Genomic DNA, 18610 nt, shown 5'->3' on the forward strand with positions numbered 1-18610 from the left:
GAATAATAAACAATATGATCTAGTCTGATATTTTATTGCAATAAATAAAGGCTCGATTGTGCGCTATTATAAATAAACGATGTAAGAATATAATTTCATCAAATGTTAATATTATTCAAAAAAAAACTTTAATTCACAGACCTATATCAAATATAGACTGATAACCAAATATGTTTTGGTATATTATTACGTTATCTTAGGCATGTAATCTAAATAAAATCGGAAAAGCCGTAAGCGTTTTCTCGGAATTTGACTCCAAAAATAAAGATTGGAGAAATTTCGAAAGTACAATGTAAAATAGTTTTTCCACAATCTGTTTCTTGAAAATTATCTCCATAAAGAACTTGTGTGAACTAAATACTTCCTCACTTTGGCAATTTAAGATCCATATTAATTGTTATTAATTTATTATATATTTTACCCATAGTATACTTTTATTCGGAAAAAAATGATTTACTTTTCAATAAAAAAGTATAATAATGGGCCATTGGGTTGTTAAGAAATATTCTATCATTTTGATCACATTTTTGTAATAAGGGTGTAATAAATAAGACTATAATATTTCTTAACGTCACAAATAATCCATTGCTATCCATTCTTATTAAAAACTCAATCGTTTGATCTTTCTTTTCTTCCGAATAAAAAACTACTATAGTTGCTTAGTGTATCTGTGTCTTAATAAACTAACAAATGAATAAATATTTGACACGTAGACAAAAAAATGACAGTCAAAACAAGTTAAAAGGTTCAGAATATTGATAACAGATGACTAAATATTAATCTTATTACATAATTAAAAAAATTACTTATAAAATTGTATCTTAAATCAAAAGAAAATTAACTTTATTTTATAAAAGATGTGTAAATAATTTATTTGTTACTTTATAAGTAAAGTTTAGGGCAAAATAATTTTTTTTAAACGCCATCTATTGAACGTAACGAAGAACCTTAATATTTTTTTATTATCTGTTTGATTTAATAATTTACAACATTAGCTACTGACTTTTATAAATACATATAACAATTTAGGCTTTGTACATAGGGTTCAAAAGTCCACAATTTCTATTCATTAATATAAGTAGAGTTGGTCTATAATTATAAAACATATGATCAAAAACAAACTATTTAAAACCAGTGGAGTTGGAGTATTTTGCTAAAACTAAATGTGATTACGTATACTTTCAAAAGTCCATAGTCTAAAAATCAATTCTTCAATAATAATACTGTATAATAAATTTTATTCCACCAAAGTAATTAAATAACTGTGTAATAAAACTCAGTAAATTTTTTAATTTTTTTTAATAGAACAAAAATTATGGCATCGCTATCACAGGTAATTAATTAATACATCAGCTTAAGTTAGATTTATATAATTTTATCTAAATTGTTGTAAATTTTTATTGTTATTATTTTATTAGGTAGTTAGGGCTACTTTACCCAGAGCTGTACGAGCATTTTCTACAACTTCTGCTAAATTAGATTCGGGTTCGGAACATTCTAATGGATATAATTTTGGTAAGTTTTTTTTTAATAAATTCATAGTCTTTGGAAGATATGTGTTATCTAACCTTTATTTCATAGCTAAAATTTGAAGGCTTCTTACATAATTCCGGTTTCAATTTCCAGATAGTAATCATAATTCAGCCTTGTTAGGAAATTTGTTTCTGTAATTTTTAAATTAATTTAAAAAAAATTTTTACTTTTGTAATATTATAATTTTTTTTTTTTGTTTACTTTCTCTTGTTAACTAAAGTACATTACTCGTTATCAAGAGAAAGTTGTAATTTCTCGCCTCCTCATTACCAAAAAAAAACTGGTTAGTTAATTCACAAGCTAGTATTAGAAAAAGGACAAAGGATAAATATTTTTTATCGATGTGTCATAAATATTCAAAAAAAAACTGGTTAGTTAATTCACAAGGTAGTATTAGAAAAAGGACAAAGTATAGATATTTTTTATCGATGTGTCATAAACATTGTTTTTCCATTATTTTATTTACTTTTGAACTTTGTAAATATTTACTTTACCATAAAATATTTGTGGTTACGAAGGTATCTCGAAACCCTTTATTCAAAACAATATATAAGTAAATCTTATTGCGATTTTCATAAACCGCATAGAGAATTAATATGAAGTTTTTACAAAAGATGTATAAACAGGGATTAAATGATAAATAAAATTAAAAATTTTTAGTATTTATTTGAATTTTACACGTATATTGACGTTTATTCGGTCTCGAAATATTTATGATAATTTTAGTTTACCTCCCCTTAACGTGGTTTCCAAGATATATGACTGTGACCCCTGGGGATGGGACTGGGATGACTGTGACAGGGGATGCATATTTATTAATTTTTTTTCCACGTAGAAGAAGTTTTAATATTATTACGGTATTTTTGTAAATTTTAGCTTTTAAAATTATTATTTTTGTTTATAAATCGTACTCTGAGGTACATTTTGAAGCCGGTGTTTAATCAATGGTGATTGGTGATCTTATTAACTTAATTAAACTTTAATTAAAAGTATAGATAAGACATTTTTTCCTGTTAAGAAAATTAACAGGAACAATGGAAAATTAACGTAAACATTTATATTTTATATCTATTAAAATCGATATTGTTTATAATTTCGATGGCTGGAGTCATTTTTGGTCTTATAACTCGTTTATATAAAAACATTTTTACAAAAAAACTTTTTTACTACCATTTTCAAGTTTCGATAATTCCTTATTTATTTTATTTTGAGTTCAAGGCTGGCTGGAGCTTTGATAGTATTCGTAATCAAAATTTTGAACAGTAATCGTAAATAGAGAATGATTGTTGGCTATATAATATGGTAGCTAATTTATAAAGCAAGTCTAAATATTTTTTATATCCTTGCATTACTTACTTTTGAAAGAAAACACACCTGAAAATTCATTTTCTTGTAAATATTGACGATAATTTTAAGATGTTTATTTATAATCATGATTATTTTTTTGCTGTATCATTGATAACACAGCTTAGTTTCTTACTTAAAATAACACTTAACTGATAATAATTTATTACAGAGAGTCACAATATTTAACTAAGATAAGGTAAAAAAATAATTGATAAATGTCTGTAGGTATATTATTGGCGTTTTATCTCTTCATTCTATTCTATTCATTTATCAAATTTCTTATAGCTATCCGATTAAAGAATAGCTTATTGAGAATACTTCAACTCGGATCTTTGGAGTTTAACTTTGTTTGGAAAAGAGTCGGCATATTTAAAAAAAATTCTACGTAATATCTAATCTTAGAGAAGCATAATCATTCGAGAAATTTCTCACCAAGCTTGATATCTTTGATACACCTGTTGTTTCTGTTAGTCTCTGACTAAATAATAATAGACTGACTAAAATTATATATAGGCAATTATCATGTATCTGTTCCACCCTGTATTAAATATTTGTAAACATATTATATAAATTAGTGCGATATAATTACTTATTGATAATTATTTAAAAAATTTAATGATTAATATATTTACATTAAAAAATATATATTTATAGAGCTCAATGACACCCAAAAAGAATTTCAAAATATTGCACGTAAATTTGCACGTGAAGAAATTTTACCTATAGCTGGTGAACATGATAAAACTGGTGAATATCCATGGAAAATTGTTAAGAAAGCATGGGAATTGGGTCTTATTAATGGACATATTCCACAAGACATCGGTATGTATTCTGTATGATTATAATGTCCCATAATGATTGCATTCGAACAGAACAGTGATCTAAATTCTAGAGAATCAAATTTTAAATACTTGGTCACCTCTTCATGTATTTGGCGCACTTTTAACTGTACTTATTTGACTCTAATAAAAAACTTATTTCGAATTTGTACCATATTCACTTCAGAATAATATTTATTGGAATTTTCCCACAAATAAAAAAGCACAATCGCTTCTTAAGTGTTGTCCGTTATTCTAAATTCATTTACAGTATCTACAGGGACTACCTCCTCCCCCTTAATAAAAAAAGAACAGTTTTTATTCTACCATGCGAATACAGTCATTACGGTACTATTCTATGTATGAAAAGACAGTTAAAGTTAATAAGTAAATTTATGTTGCTAGGTGGACTTGGAAATAGTGTATTTGATGGATGTCTTGTAGCTGAAGAATTAGCCTATGCATGTACGGGTATCGCAACAGCTCTAGAAGCCACTGGTCTTGGTGTAAGTTAAAAAATATTTTTATAATTCGAATTAAATTCAAATATAAGTTTTTTTTATAGCAAATGCCAGTAATTTTAGCTGGAAATAAAGAACAACAAAAGAAATATTTGGGACGTCTTTTGGAAGAACCTTTAGTAGCCGTAAGTATATTAATATTATTTAATATGCTAAATTAAGTAAATATGAAATTCCACCATTGAATAATTTTCAAAGTGACAGTATTCACCAAATTTAGCTATTTTTATAAAAGCGCAAACAAACGAGCATGATTTTAAAATATCATATTTGAAATTTTATTATATCTTGTAGCAGTTATATACATATACGTAACTGCAGTTGAAATCTCTTGTTTTATTTACTTAAAAAATATCTTTTATAACGACGGTTTTATAAGGATTACTTTAGTTGTTACTAGGTTTATTAAATAAATATTTACTTTTTTATCATAACTGTTATCCGAGAATATTTTTAAGATCTTAGCGCCACAGTAGTAAAAAAATGAACTTTTTATCAGGTCACACTACTGGTCATTTTCATTGAATAAAAAGATTATAGATTGCGTTGATATATTTTATTTATTATTGTGTTTAAAGCGTGCTTTTGACAGCTGATTCCTTTCGTAAAAAGATTGCTCTCTTGTGTTGTTGATATTTGTAATTTTTTAATAAGTGTCTTGAAAAATAACATTTACTGAATTACATTCAGGTACCCAGCAATATTTATTGGAAGGTATCTTATTTGATAATAAAAAAATTTTTGGTTCCCAAAATTAACCAATAATAATAGATCCAAATATAGCCAACATAAATTATTTAATCATATATCTACAAAGGAATCTATAAAAAAAGTTCCAAATAAATTCAGTAGCTAGAGTCTTCCTTAGCAGAACTGTCGAATATAATTGATAAATACAATTTTAAGCTTTATTGGGATCTGTCAAATGGTTAACGTACTCTCAGTGCTTTGGTCACGTGAACAAAGTCAAACAGCGCCAGTTTTATAACATTTCGCGTCAATTATTAATATAAATAATTATGATACATTCATGTGTGTTTACTGCCATGGTAAAATATTTAATTGTAACAATTATAACAGACAATAATACATATATTTCGTTGAACAACGAACTTTTTAATGCCAATGATTATCATTTGACAACGGTGTCAAAAAAGGGGTGACAGTATACTGGACTGCGTTCCGTTTTAACCAGTAACCAGTATAGCTGGGTATAAAGGAACGGCTTCGCAGTACACTGAATAAACGTCATACCTCACAGTGGCCGGAGTGTATATCGGAACGCACTCAATTATTTGTTCTAAAGGGGAATTTGTATAATTTAAAATGAAGTGCATTTTTGTACCATGTATATATGAAATATATCAAAGTATACTAAGTTTAGTTCCAAGTTTGTAACGCTTAAAAATATTGATGCTACGAACAAAATAATGGAATAGGTGTTAATAAAATCACCTAATTAGTTCATCCCCTGGTTTCAATTTTGTGTTTATTTTGATTTATATAATACGTAATTCATATTTGAAAAAATATCAATTATATTATATAAAATATTCGATAATTTTTGTTTAGCGATGATATAATAAATGAATTATTAATTAGAAAAACTTACCTTAAGCTAAAATTATTTTTGGGAACATTCTGTCTATTTGACATCTGCATCCAACTGGAGGAACGATTTTACATAAATATAATCGTTGAGTGCTTTTTCCTCTACGAAAAATTTGGCAAGTAGAGCCATTATCCAGTTAGAAGATAGTTATTAACTAACCAAAACAAAAAACCCTTTTGTACCATTCTATTGAGTAATGTTTCAATTTTTTAACTAAACTTCTTAGAGAAAAAATTGTTAGACTAAGAACAGTCAATCCACACAATAATTATTACAGGTATATTTACTAATTTCCTTGCATTAAATTATCGCCCGGTTTGCCATGTTTCAAGCTTCTGTAATCTTTTTTTTCTGAACATTTTACGTATGACAAGTTTTCCATTGGGTGAAATCATCTGTTGAGTGAAATTTGTTCATTGAACGTAAAGATTGTATAGAAAACGAGTCTTTAGCTACAGACATTATTCGAAAATTCTACTGCTTACTTTTAGTTGAACTCTATGTTCTCTAGAACTGGTTAAATTATTGCCTGTCTCAGTTTGTGTTAACGCTTGGTATTAACGAAGTTCACTGAACTGAAATGAGCTTACAGTAATCGATTTCTGAAGCACTTAAACTATATCCTGAGAAATACACTTTCTTGAATCCAAAGCAATACATTGTTTTTTTACTAAGCAAAATATTAAGTCTCTGTGTATTATTTTAGGCTTATTGTGTAACTGAGCCTATTGCTGGATCTGATGTAGCCGGAATTAAAACAAAAGCTGAAAAGAAGGGTGATGAATATATTCTTAATGGACAAAAGATGTGGATCACCAACGGTGGAGTTGCCAACTGGTGAGTTATTTTAATATTATATATAAATTTTGTTTGGAGTTTAATTTAAAAAAAATATTATAGGTACTTCGTATTAGCCCGTACAAATCCCGATCCAAAATGTCCAGCTGGTAAAGCTTTTACAGGATTTATTGTCGAAAGAGATTCACCCGGTTTAACTCCAGGACGTAAAGTAAGTGTCAAATATAATGACTAAGTATACTATAATTACATGTATAATAACTAATTAGATATAAATTATTAAAAAAAATTTTCTTTAAATTGTCGATTTAACGCTATGATTTAAATATGAAATAAGTCTAGAAAATTACTTTAAAAAAAATGTAGGCATATTGATGCCTATTGTTTCCATAAAAACAAATTATGGGAAGAGAAAATGCTTTTTGAAGAAGTGTAGGTATGTCGGAAAATGAATGATTTCGTTAAAAAGTTTGAGATATATTTTACCCCATGCGCTGCTCCTTCAATGTTAAAAAAAGTAATCTTTCGGAACTAATTTTTGGAATTTGATCAATACGCTTAACTTCAAATACTAAGAAAAGCTTTGTTGTCCTCGCCTTATTGTCAAGTGACCCCATTTATTGTATTTATTATACTGCAAAATTAAGAAATTTTGATAGTTGATCTTGTAACCATTCTCTGCTTTCTAAATAGCTTGATGGCGAATTGTCTCATTTGTGTTAGAAAATTCTCGTTAATTAAAATTGATTTTAATGTATGAGCTCCCATGTTAATGCCCCAGCTAAATAATTTCTCCGACGTAAAATATAATAATTGATTACTATTTTTTTAGGAAATTAATATGGGACAAAGAGCATCAGACACACGTGGAATTACATTTGAAGATGTCCGTGTACCCAAAGAAAATGTTCTCATTGGTGAAGGTGCTGGTTTCAAAGTAGCTATGGGTACATTTGACAAAACTCGACCACCTGTAAGAAATTTATTACTTCAAAGTTATTTACAATTAGAATTAATTTTTATTTAATTTTGTAGGTAGCAGCAGCTGCTACTGGTTTAGCTCAAAGATGTTTAGACGAAGCATCAAAATATGCAAATGAACGTAAAGCATTTGGTGTACCAATTAGCTATCATCAAGCTGTTGCGTTTCTTTTAGCTGATATGGCTATTGGTGTTGAAACAGCCCGATTAGCTTGGATGAAATCTGCATGGGAAACAGATAGAGGAATTAGAAATTCATATGCTGCATCAATTGCTAAATGTTATGCTGGTGATGTTGCCAATAAATGCGCCACAGACGCTGTACAAGTCTTTGGTGGTAATGGTTTCAATAGTGATTATCCTGTTGAGAAATTGATGCGAGATGCTAAAATTTATCAAATTTATGAAGGCACAGCACAAATTCAAAGAATTATTGTATCACGTGCTGTTATTGATAGAGCTAAATCTTTGTAAAAAGTATTATTTCGCTAAAAATTAACAATAATTACTCTTAAGCACATACTCCACCTCTAACAGTGCCTTATTTTAATAAATTCATCCAAATTGAACTTTAGCATTAGATATTTCAGGAATTGTCAACTAACTGAGAAATCAACTTCTCTGCACTCTAAAATCAGTTTCTAATTGTATAATTTATATTGTACATTGCCTTCGACGTTCCTGTATAGAAATTATTATTCTATTAGAAAACTTACACAAATTTTTGTGTCTAAAAAGTAAAAGTAATAACTTTGAATTTACTCCATTTGCAAATGAGTGTTTTTTGTAAAATTGAAAATCTTTTTTTCTGAATTCTATATGTTTAGAATCCAAGTGCCAAAAACTGCGGATTTCTGGTCTTAAGAAACATGAATGCTATTTAGATTCTAAAGTTCAACTTGGATTCATTTTGAAAGGAAGTATAAAAATATTGAGCTAGGTATATTACTTCGAATCAGTTTAATTTCATGTCAAATATTCATTTGATATTGATATCAAATGACTCATTTGATGGATTTATATTCAATTGTTTGAAGTTTTCATACTTTTCTCCACTTCTTACAAAACAGACTGAACGAACTTAAGTGTCCAAGTCAATTTAATGAAAAAAGTTGTCAATATTATAACTTTATAAGACGGCATTGGAAATATTTGTATTATACCTATATATTAAAGTATGTAAAAATGAAAATGAATTTTTTATATCAATATGTCTCTTGTTTTATTCTTTTGTTTTTTTATTTGTTTTAATATTTTATCCTTCAAAACTAGTTTTGTATTACAATACGTAAATGTGTCTTTGTATTTATAATAAAAATATATTTACAATAAAATTTTGTATTTAATTTTACTAACTTATTTAATTTTTTAAATAAAAATATTATGCAATGAAATAGAACGCGCGCCTTAAATCAAGAAAAAAGATATAGGATACGCTTGCGCAGGATAATACTGCTCGAGTCAAATATAACCTGTGAAAATGAGAGTTATATTTTTTAATAAAGAAATAAAATAAAATATTAATTTAAATAAATAAATGTTGCAATTTCAAATGAATTAAAATAAATATTAATATATTTATAAATTAATTACAAAGAAATTAGGTAAATTGTGTGACCTAGTTAGGGTAAGTAAAATAATATATGAATTTCTATCAAATGAAATGACATAAAATAAAATACGGAAATAAAAATAAAATTTTTTTTTTGAAAACATCAATAATTTGCAAACATGTCAATCGTAAAAATAATAAAATGACGGTTAGCGGACTGTCAAGTGAATTATACTAGTTATGAATTTGACTTCGTGAGTCATGTCTGAATGCAAAGTGTAAGTGAAGTGGCCTACAGACCTACATTTAACTACAACGTTCGATTTTTATTGAGTTTATAAAAAAGAAAGAGAATTTCAGTGAAACCTTGGTGGTGACGGTAAAGTTCAGGGCTTCGACAAAGCTCTACATGTTAGTGTTATAAACATTTACAAAATCAGTGCTAGTTTAATATTAAATAGTAAAAACAATGCATGAAGATGCGACAAGTATGAGCGTTCCGGGCTCGGTTGCCACTTCTACTAGTCAGACAAGCGATATTGCCTCTGGCTCTACCGCTGATGTCGACCCCATTGCCACGGACAATAATTCTACCTCCTACAATGTCGAGTTACAAGTGTCATATTCATCTAATTCAGCAGGTATGAATTCTAAACACTAAATTATTCCCGACCTATCATAGGTTATGAAATGTGTCAGAAGGGCAAGAAATGCATTAAAATGGTGTTTCCATTTCACTTCCACTAACATACTATTCAATAAACTTGTTTTTACATAGTGTTTTGTAAATAAAATTTTGGGGAAACAATAACGTTTCCCCCTTCCTTAGGTTAGGTAAACATTATTACAATTGTAATTGAATCCCCCCTTCATTCCACCTGTGTGTTTATTGTGTATTTGTGTATTATAAGAGTAAGAGTTACCATCGATTCAGGTTAGCAGATTCACTTTTTATATTCGCGATGATGTAATTGGTTACTTTATAGTGGATTGGACTACTTTTAGCTAACAAACTAGTAAGAGAGTGTACAATTGTCTGCATTTTATAGACCAGTCAAAGGAGTTTTCTTTACGTCATGATTTGATATTGAGATATTTTAAGTTGTCATTTTTAAGGTTGTTTACACTCTTGAATAATTCCGAAATTTTTATTAAATATTTTTGTAAATTCGATAAATATATGAAAAACTTTGGCAGTTTTCCTAATTTATTGGAATTAGGGCGAATAGAAAAGTCACAGATGAAATCTATATAGCCAAAAAACGTCAGTATTTTCACTTTTCATTATTCGTCTTCTGAATAAATGGGATTTGTTTTTATCCTTATGCTTTAACACCTATTATAAAAAAAAAATGGATATTCATTAAAAAAGACAATTAAATAAAATTGGCAGCCTTTGCTAATATTCAAAATAATGTGTACTTAAATTGAAGGGAAAAGTGATAGAAAATGACTCTCGGCACGTATTAAAAGGCACATTATTCGAGCGTAAATTTTGCCAAAAGGTTGCCAAAAGTGGATTCCGCTCGCCACCTACTTCATGCAAATGTCAAAGGTTTTTCATATTGTTAAAAAGTGTTTACCACACATATACTCCTCGTTGTCACAAAAAATGCACTGATAGTACTATTTGTAATCCGTGTATTTTTTGTGACATAGAGTGTACATATCATGCATCATTTAAGTCGAGAAGGCCAGATAAAAGAAGTACCGCATGAAATTTACAAAAAATGTCCAATTCAATGAATCCATAGCTGTATTTTATTTTTAAGCTGTTTCTTTTTTAAAAATAAACAACATTTATTAAAGCTCGATATATTTCAGAATTTACAGGTATTTGAACAATTAACAGTGTTAGTTGTTGTAGCAATCCCCTCCAGTATTATTACACACGTATGGACGTTGAAATATGTTAAAAATTCATAAAACATTTCAGTATCAAATTAAGGGATAGAAATCAACGAATTTTTTGCTCTAATGATCGGTCTATATTAATCTGCAATATAAACAGATACTTTTTAGATAGTGAAACTGATGAATGCTTGAGTTTGTTTATGTCAGTAGGACAAGCCCGTGATCATTTCTTTATAATAAATAAATAAATAATTTATCATTTTTTGTTTGAATTATTATTATTTTTAATCTTAAGATTCATTTTTTATTTTTCTGCATTATTTTTACCTATCGTCTGCAAACATTGGGATAGGTTAATATATGCTGATTTGGTCAACTAATCAATTTTTTTTTTTTGCTAAAATTGCAACGTTGTAAAAAATTTTTTTTTACTTGTAATATAATTGTAAAAATTTATTTTTCAAGGTTAAATATAAATTTTATTATTACCTTAAAAATTTATTAGTATAACGTAGTTTTTCTCCAATATGTGCTGAGAGAAAACTGAAGAAATACCACAAGTCATTCGCTTTTGTATGATAGTAGCTTATTTTTGAATCGTCGTAGTGTAGGCGCTACGTGGAATTGCATAGGTAAAAATCGCAAAATACAATTTTTCTCATTAATCGCTTCGACTGTTTAAAGGAATCAACAAAATAAACAAAAATCTTTGTACCTAGTTAGAAATGTAACCATTTTATCTACTATCACTTTTAAGAAAATGTAACACCTTCAGACTTATCGATCTATGGCATGGGCAAACAGGCATGGGCAAACGTGGCTTAGAGAAGCCCCTCAGACTTCTGTAATTAACATACGAGTAAGACAATGATAACCTAACCAGTGATAACAAAAAATACGAGTAAGACAGAGACAACATTTTTTTTCTACCTATCTCATTACAATTAGAGAAACTGAGATAGATAGAAAAGTCGTATACCCATCTCGCTTTCTCCTTTATGAGCAATGCAGACTTGGATAAAGAGACACACAATAAAGTTTATGGCACACAATAAAGTTATGACAATGGTGACTTCGACTTAAAATAACTAGCCCATGCCTGATCTATAAGGTTGCATACCTACATAATCAGCATTACAAACGTTAATGAAAGTTTAAAAAAAATATTTTGATGCAATTTAGCCGTTTTCGAAATATATCATCACGAAAGGACATTTTTTAAACGGAAATTGGTTTCACTAAAATTTCATAGACTATAGATTCGCATGAGTAAATCAACAGTCCTTCGACTTTTGCCATTCATATATTTGGCTTCGATGAGTCGGATAATATACAGACGTATACTTTGATGACTTGTTTATAGAAAAATTGCAGTTTACGTTTATTGCATACACAACTTCATCCAGCGCTTGTACTATTTAATGTGGCAGCTTGTGTTTTGAGTCGTCAAAACGACACCTACATTCAAATATAAAATTTTCCTTTTAGTTGAGTAAACTTTTATGGATATTTTTTGTCTCTTTCTGTTTATAATATGTTGGAAATTATTTTCTGTTTTGTGTGTGTTGTATGTTTGAGAACGATTGTTTAAATGTGTGTGTGTGTGTGTGTGTTTTTAAATGATGTTGATTGATCAAAGGTTAGTTTTATGGAGGAATACATGATATTGTGAGTTTAGATGATCAAGTTTTGAAAATTTAATTCATTTATATTATTCTATGGAACAAAAATTATAGTAATTGTTGTCATGTTAAACGAGCTAGTTTTATTTCTTAAGTATGAAACAAGCATATGTATATAAAGGTTCGGCATTACATTAATATAATGGAACTTTAGTATTTTCAATTTTGAGATATTAGCATAACTCTCAGAGGCGAGAAAAACTATGAAGCATTTAATTTCATGATAAAAGTTAAAAAAGAGTACGAATGAAGTGTGCATCACAATTCAATAGGAGTCATCCTCCCCGTAAAGACCAATCTATGAAGTCCATCTTGCTATTAGTACCGTTACTTACTTCAAAAATCATCTTGTCACGCTATTCGCCTCTCAATACTTACCATACCCCACTGTGCGAAGAAGGAACTCTGCAATACAATATTTTTTTGGAAATTAACGCTTTCCATGTCTATATTTATTCATTAGCCAACCCTAAAATAGAATGGTTTGAATGCCCATTTCTGAATTTAGCTAGGAAGCAAATAGAGGAGCTATTTCTTACCAATTTTTAAATTTTGGGGAAAATCAATGTCTAGTTTTTTATTAACCACCTTCGAAAGTAGAATACTTATTTGCATCTCGAAATAAGTAAAAATACTCATCGATGAAATTTTGCTTAAATTTTAAAAACTTCGCACACACTTTTGACTAGTTCGAATTATAGACTCTCTACTTCTATAAATGAATTTGTTTTTGATCGTTTAACCCAAACACAAATTAATTAGTTTCATGTTTGATAATATAAGAATAATATTTTTAGATTTGATTTAAGATTACGTCGAAAAATATATTATTTTAAAAAAATATATAAGTGGGACAACGCAATAGTTGATGAATGTGTTAGTATTATAATTCTGATAACGAACAATTTATTATTTAACGTTTAATGTATGCTTGCGTTAAATAAAACCGAGACACTATCTATATATCAGATATATTTGCTGGCATTAAAAAATGTGTATTTTTGAACCACCAAATGTATCTTGAGGTATAGATAGTACCACGTTTGTATTAAACCCTAGTGTACACTACTTATCAACAAAATTGAATAAAATATATGAGCTTCCTTCGGCCATTCTTTAAGGATGTTAAAATTGTGACTAAAGATACCATATAGAGAGTAACTGATTTTGAGACAAGAGACCGTATTGACCCGCCTTCTCCTCTTTTGGAGGGTAATCCCGAATATCTATTACATATTACTAGCGAAGTGAGACTCGGTTTCGAAAACGAAATTAGGTCGAAAGCCTATTTCGATGACTGGAGGAGTCAAGAGTTGGGAATATTATTTGCCCATATTTTTTTAGTGGCAAGTTTGAATTTTCCAGCGAAGCGATCGGGAAAAGGCTCAATAATTAATAAAAAAAATTGCTTAATTTAGCCATGAAAAAACATTACATAAAATACCTAAGAAATTAACATTTTCTTCTAATTTCATTAAGGTCTCAATAATTTTTAAGAGTTGCTTCAATTTTTCTGACTTGGACTGTATATTTGTACTATGTATTTTAATATTTCTGTACGTAAGATATAACTATTTATTGTTTGAGATAACAGTTTAAAAAAAACTTAATCTCATCAATTTTCTCTAAATTATAAATTTTTTTAAATGAAATTTTTATTTATCAAATAAGTAATTTTTTTTTATTATGGTTTTATTTTTTATCAAAACTATTTTTATTAGGATACAGTATTCGAAATAAGGTATCATTAACAGTAAATTTTTATACCATGTATATGAAATATACCAAGGTATGTATATTAAGTTTAGTCCCAAGTTTGTAACGCTTAAAAATATTGATGCTATGAACAAAATTTTGGTATAGGTGTTCCATAAAATCATCTAATTAGTCCATTTCCGGTTGTCTGTCTGTCGTCTGTCCGTCTGTCATCACGATTACTAGAAAGCGAAAAGAGATATCAAGCTGAAATGTGCGTGCTGAGGACGTAAAAAGTGAGGTCGAGTTCGTAAATGAGCAACATAGGTCAATTGGGTCTTGTAAACCGTTAGAAATAGAACTAAAGTTTAAATGTAAAAAATGTTCCTTATAGAAAATTAAACAACTTTTGTTTGAAACATTTTTTCGTAAACATCACAGTTTACCCGTGAGAACGCATACTATGCGCAAATTGTATTATTATATGGTTTTATCAGTTATATGTATGTGTAATGTGACAGAGTAATCAGCACTGTCTATACATGGTATTTCAACAATTAACTCAGTCAATTGTTTGTTTTCATTTGTTTTATAATGAATTAAGTATGGGTCGCTCAGGGGAAAATTTTTTTTTACTGTTTTGCTATATAAACATCTGCTTTAAAAAAGGCTTTAAAATCAATTTTCTTTCTATGATCTTCCACCACATTTCTATGATTTTCCTGTCGTAATATTATTCAATTTATTCTTAGAGAGTTTTAGCTCTCTATCTCAGTTGAAATTATCTTAATTAATATTCAATTAAAAACAGACAAGTGAAGTTAAGTAAAGAGCTATTAAAGTTTTATACAGTGTATTGTCTCAAAAAATAATAATTTTCAAAAAATTATTTTAATTCGGGTAAGAAATGATTTATTTAATTTGATTATAATGTTAAAAACTAAAAAGTTGATTATAATATAGTACATGGTTTTTCATATACAGTATCCTAAAAAAAACAGTCAAAAACAAATCAGTTGTTAATAATATAAAAACAAGATATAATAAAATCGAAATAAAACCTAAAACACAGCTACTTAGGGCCCCTAATAATAATAATACATTTCATGTTGTGCATCAGAGTATATCAAGTCATGCGATTCGAAGCTACTAGGATAACGTAAAACATCCTATGCTATACGTATTAATAAACCCAATTCTCAACTCTTGATACCATCATCGACAGTTCTATGTTATATAAAGTACGTATGTATGTATGTATGCGCGTAATGGTCTATAATTTTAGATTTATATACGCATTATGAATCTAACGACGGACGGTCTAAGTATATATAAAATATAAAGAGGACCATACACTTTCAATCGTAATGAACTCATTTAAAAGAGCAATAATTAACAAGGGTAATGAGTGGCTGTTGTCAAGGTTGTGAGTCGTTACTTGTGGCTTTAGCCGTAATTAGAACCGATTTTTAAATATGGCAGAAAGATGGAAAATTCATCTCATATTTTTATCAAAAAAGAATATATTAAGTGAATAAAACTTATGTATTTATACGTATTAGGACGCCAACTCAAGTATGAAAGAAGGCTAATTCTTTCTTTCGAAGCTTAGTCCTCTCCATGGGGCTTGAATTTGACTATAATCTTATTTCTGTTCTTGATAAAACGTACATTAAAAAATAAAGTTAGCGCTGCTGGACAGCCGTCTGAAATCATTTGCATATAGCGACTTAAAGGTAGTAGTTCTCTAATAATTTCAATTGGAGATAATATTTTTGGATTTCTTCTAGAATTGAGAGCTTAAACAATAGGAAATAAAGCATTTGACCAAGGAATTGATTCCTTGTCAGTAGATTTATATGGTATAGCCGGTGAAAAATGTTTGCCTGAGTGTACTTAAGGTAGTTCCTCCGCGACCGTCCAGTCAAAAAGTTTTGGACTAATACTATCATTCAGTGCATTATCTGTGCTATGACTATTATACATATACCATATATTATTTTCAAAAGACTGTAGTTACTCACAATTATATATTCTATACGTATACACACACATACTTTGATATCTATCTTTACCATTAGTTTTTATATGCTTTCCACAAAAATCATCGCTAAAACGAGTTATTTATTTAAGTTTTTTATCGAAACTATATGGTAAATAATTTTTATTTTTATTTATATATTTTCTAAATATAGTATTCTACATTATATTAGTTTTTCATAGAGATGGTGGACGTCATTCATTGGTAAATAAATATAATATTTGTAAATTTGTGTATTTTTATACACTTCTCCCATGTACACGTACAAATTGCGTCACTTTTAATTGCTAATATCTCATGTATGGCATGGTAAATCATCTTCTAATTTTAACAGCAAGTGTATTATGAATTAAATATTTTATATTCTGAGTTTTGAGAAATTCTTGGAATATCACTTTCGTGTAGGTACTACCTTAACAAGGTCAGCTTTTTCGATTTCACATTTTTTATCTAGCCTTACCGATTTCGAAATATAAGCATTTAAAAAAATAAAGTGCGGAAAACTCGTTTAATTTGAAAGCAATTAGATATTATATTTTGGACGATTTAAAGTATTTTTTGACTCGTGAAAATTTTCACGAAACCTCACTGTTTTCGATATATACGCGTTTAAAAAAAAAACAAAGTACAAATTTTTGTCGAAAATTCGTTATTGACGAAAATAAAGATTGATATTTTTTCGGTTATACTGTTTTTCGGCTTTATTTCCTCGATTATTACAATTAAACGATTTTGAGAGAAAGCAAAGCTGTTACATTGATTTTAGCACAAAAATTTATCTTTTAAACTATTAAAGACCCGAGAATGATGCAAATTGGAAATAGGGTGTGCGTCTGTCTGTTTATAGGCAGCTTTATATATGTATACTTTACGACAAACCACAGTAAGGCAATAACGACGTTCTATTTTCCTATCGTTGGAGTATGGCTATGTACGTTATACTGCGTTTATATATATGTTGTGTCGTTAACGCCACTCTCATACTGGGCCAAGTTCAAGTGCGGCGTCGACTTGCCTCTTTCTAGTTGGTGTATATATGTAATAGTAATATTCGTTTTGTGAGCGCGCATATTCTTTTATTACTCTTTTTTTTTATAACATTCTCTATTCGTTATCCAATTTCTTGGTATATATGGTGAGAACTGTTTTCTCTTATGAAAATGTTAGAATAGAAAAATAGAATCAAAATCTTTTAATATTTGTAGAATTCTAGATATCGTACTCCTCTGGATACGGAAGTATTCTCACTAAGATAAGATAAAGGACTTGGCAACAATGTTTGTCCTCCTTTGGAAGCCCAAAATGCCAATATGATGCCTTAATTTAAATAATCGTTTAACCTCCTATACTATAACTTGAGGGGCTAGTAATAAGAGTGAAGATAACTCATAACATTTGTTTGCACTTCCTCATTCTTTTTACTTACTTAGTTGTTTGAATTTTCAACCTCAAAAATATTTCAAATAAACTTTTGGATAAGAATTTGATGATGCCCCCTTATAGTTAAAGCCATATCATCTGCAACATGACGTTTAAAAACGATTAGATTAATTTCGGTAGCTTTTCATGTTCAATCTCTAAAAAAAATAATAGCTCATATTAAATTGATTTATAAATATGCTTTTCATTAAAAAATAATAATATATCAAACGTCACGACAATAAACACAACAGCTTGAAGCTTTTATACCTAGATGGCAGCAGCATACTTTTTTTTTTGGTGTGATTATAATAATTTGTATGATTGTAAACCGATATAAAAAAGATTTTATTGTTGATATTATAAACTACTAAAACAAAAATACATTTTATAGCTACAATTTAAATTAGAAGCCATAAATTTTTGGTACACACATACATAAAAAACAAAATATAATACCTTATCTGATTACAATAAATATGTGATGGCTATAAAAAGTCATGAATAAACCATTAAAAACTAATGTATAGTTTGTACTCACTGACTTGATGAGAAATAAATAATAACTATAATAAATGTGTATATTTTTGAAAAAATATAATTATTAATTTTCGTCAAACGTTAATGTCCCGTTAATGTTGGTCATTTACGAACTCAACCTCACTTTTTACGTCCTCAGCACGCTATAAACATTTCAGCTTGATATCTCTTTTCGTTTTTGAGTAATTGTGATGACAGACGGACAGACGACAGACGA

General features: G+C 28.5%; 2 protein-coding genes across 2 annotated transcripts in view; both read left to right on the top strand.

Moving 5' to 3' along the window:
• Nucleotides 1–1121: 1121 nt before the first annotated feature.
• Nucleotides 1122–8316, top strand: LOC123295011 (probable medium-chain specific acyl-CoA dehydrogenase, mitochondrial). Its single transcript, XM_044876209.1, has 9 exons — nucleotides 1122–1333; nucleotides 1419–1515; nucleotides 3535–3702; nucleotides 4104–4204; nucleotides 4264–4344; nucleotides 6538–6668; nucleotides 6732–6840; nucleotides 7462–7602; nucleotides 7665–8316. Exons 1-9 carry the CDS (start codon nucleotides 1316–1318, stop codon nucleotides 8082–8084), a joined length of 1266 nt encoding a protein of 421 aa, XP_044732144.1. The 5' UTR covers nucleotides 1122–1315; the 3' UTR covers nucleotides 8085–8316.
• Nucleotides 8317–9413: 1097 nt separating this feature from the next.
• The window catches only part of LOC123294744 (nuclear hormone receptor FTZ-F1), a 227908-nt gene continuing 218711 nt past the window's right edge, over nucleotides 9414–18610 (top strand). Inside the window, exon 1 of the mRNA XM_044875878.1 lies at nucleotides 9414–9803. Within this exon, the coding sequence (XP_044731813.1) occupies nucleotides 9632–9803 (172 nt within the window). The 5' untranslated portion in view covers nucleotides 9414–9631. The remainder of the gene's footprint in view (nucleotides 9804–18610) is intronic.

The sequence above is a fragment of the Chrysoperla carnea genome, chromosome 3 (assembly GCF_905475395.1).
Source record: "Chrysoperla carnea chromosome 3, inChrCarn1.1, whole genome shotgun sequence".
In the NCBI taxonomy this organism is placed as follows: domain Eukaryota; kingdom Metazoa; phylum Arthropoda; class Insecta; order Neuroptera; family Chrysopidae; genus Chrysoperla; species Chrysoperla carnea.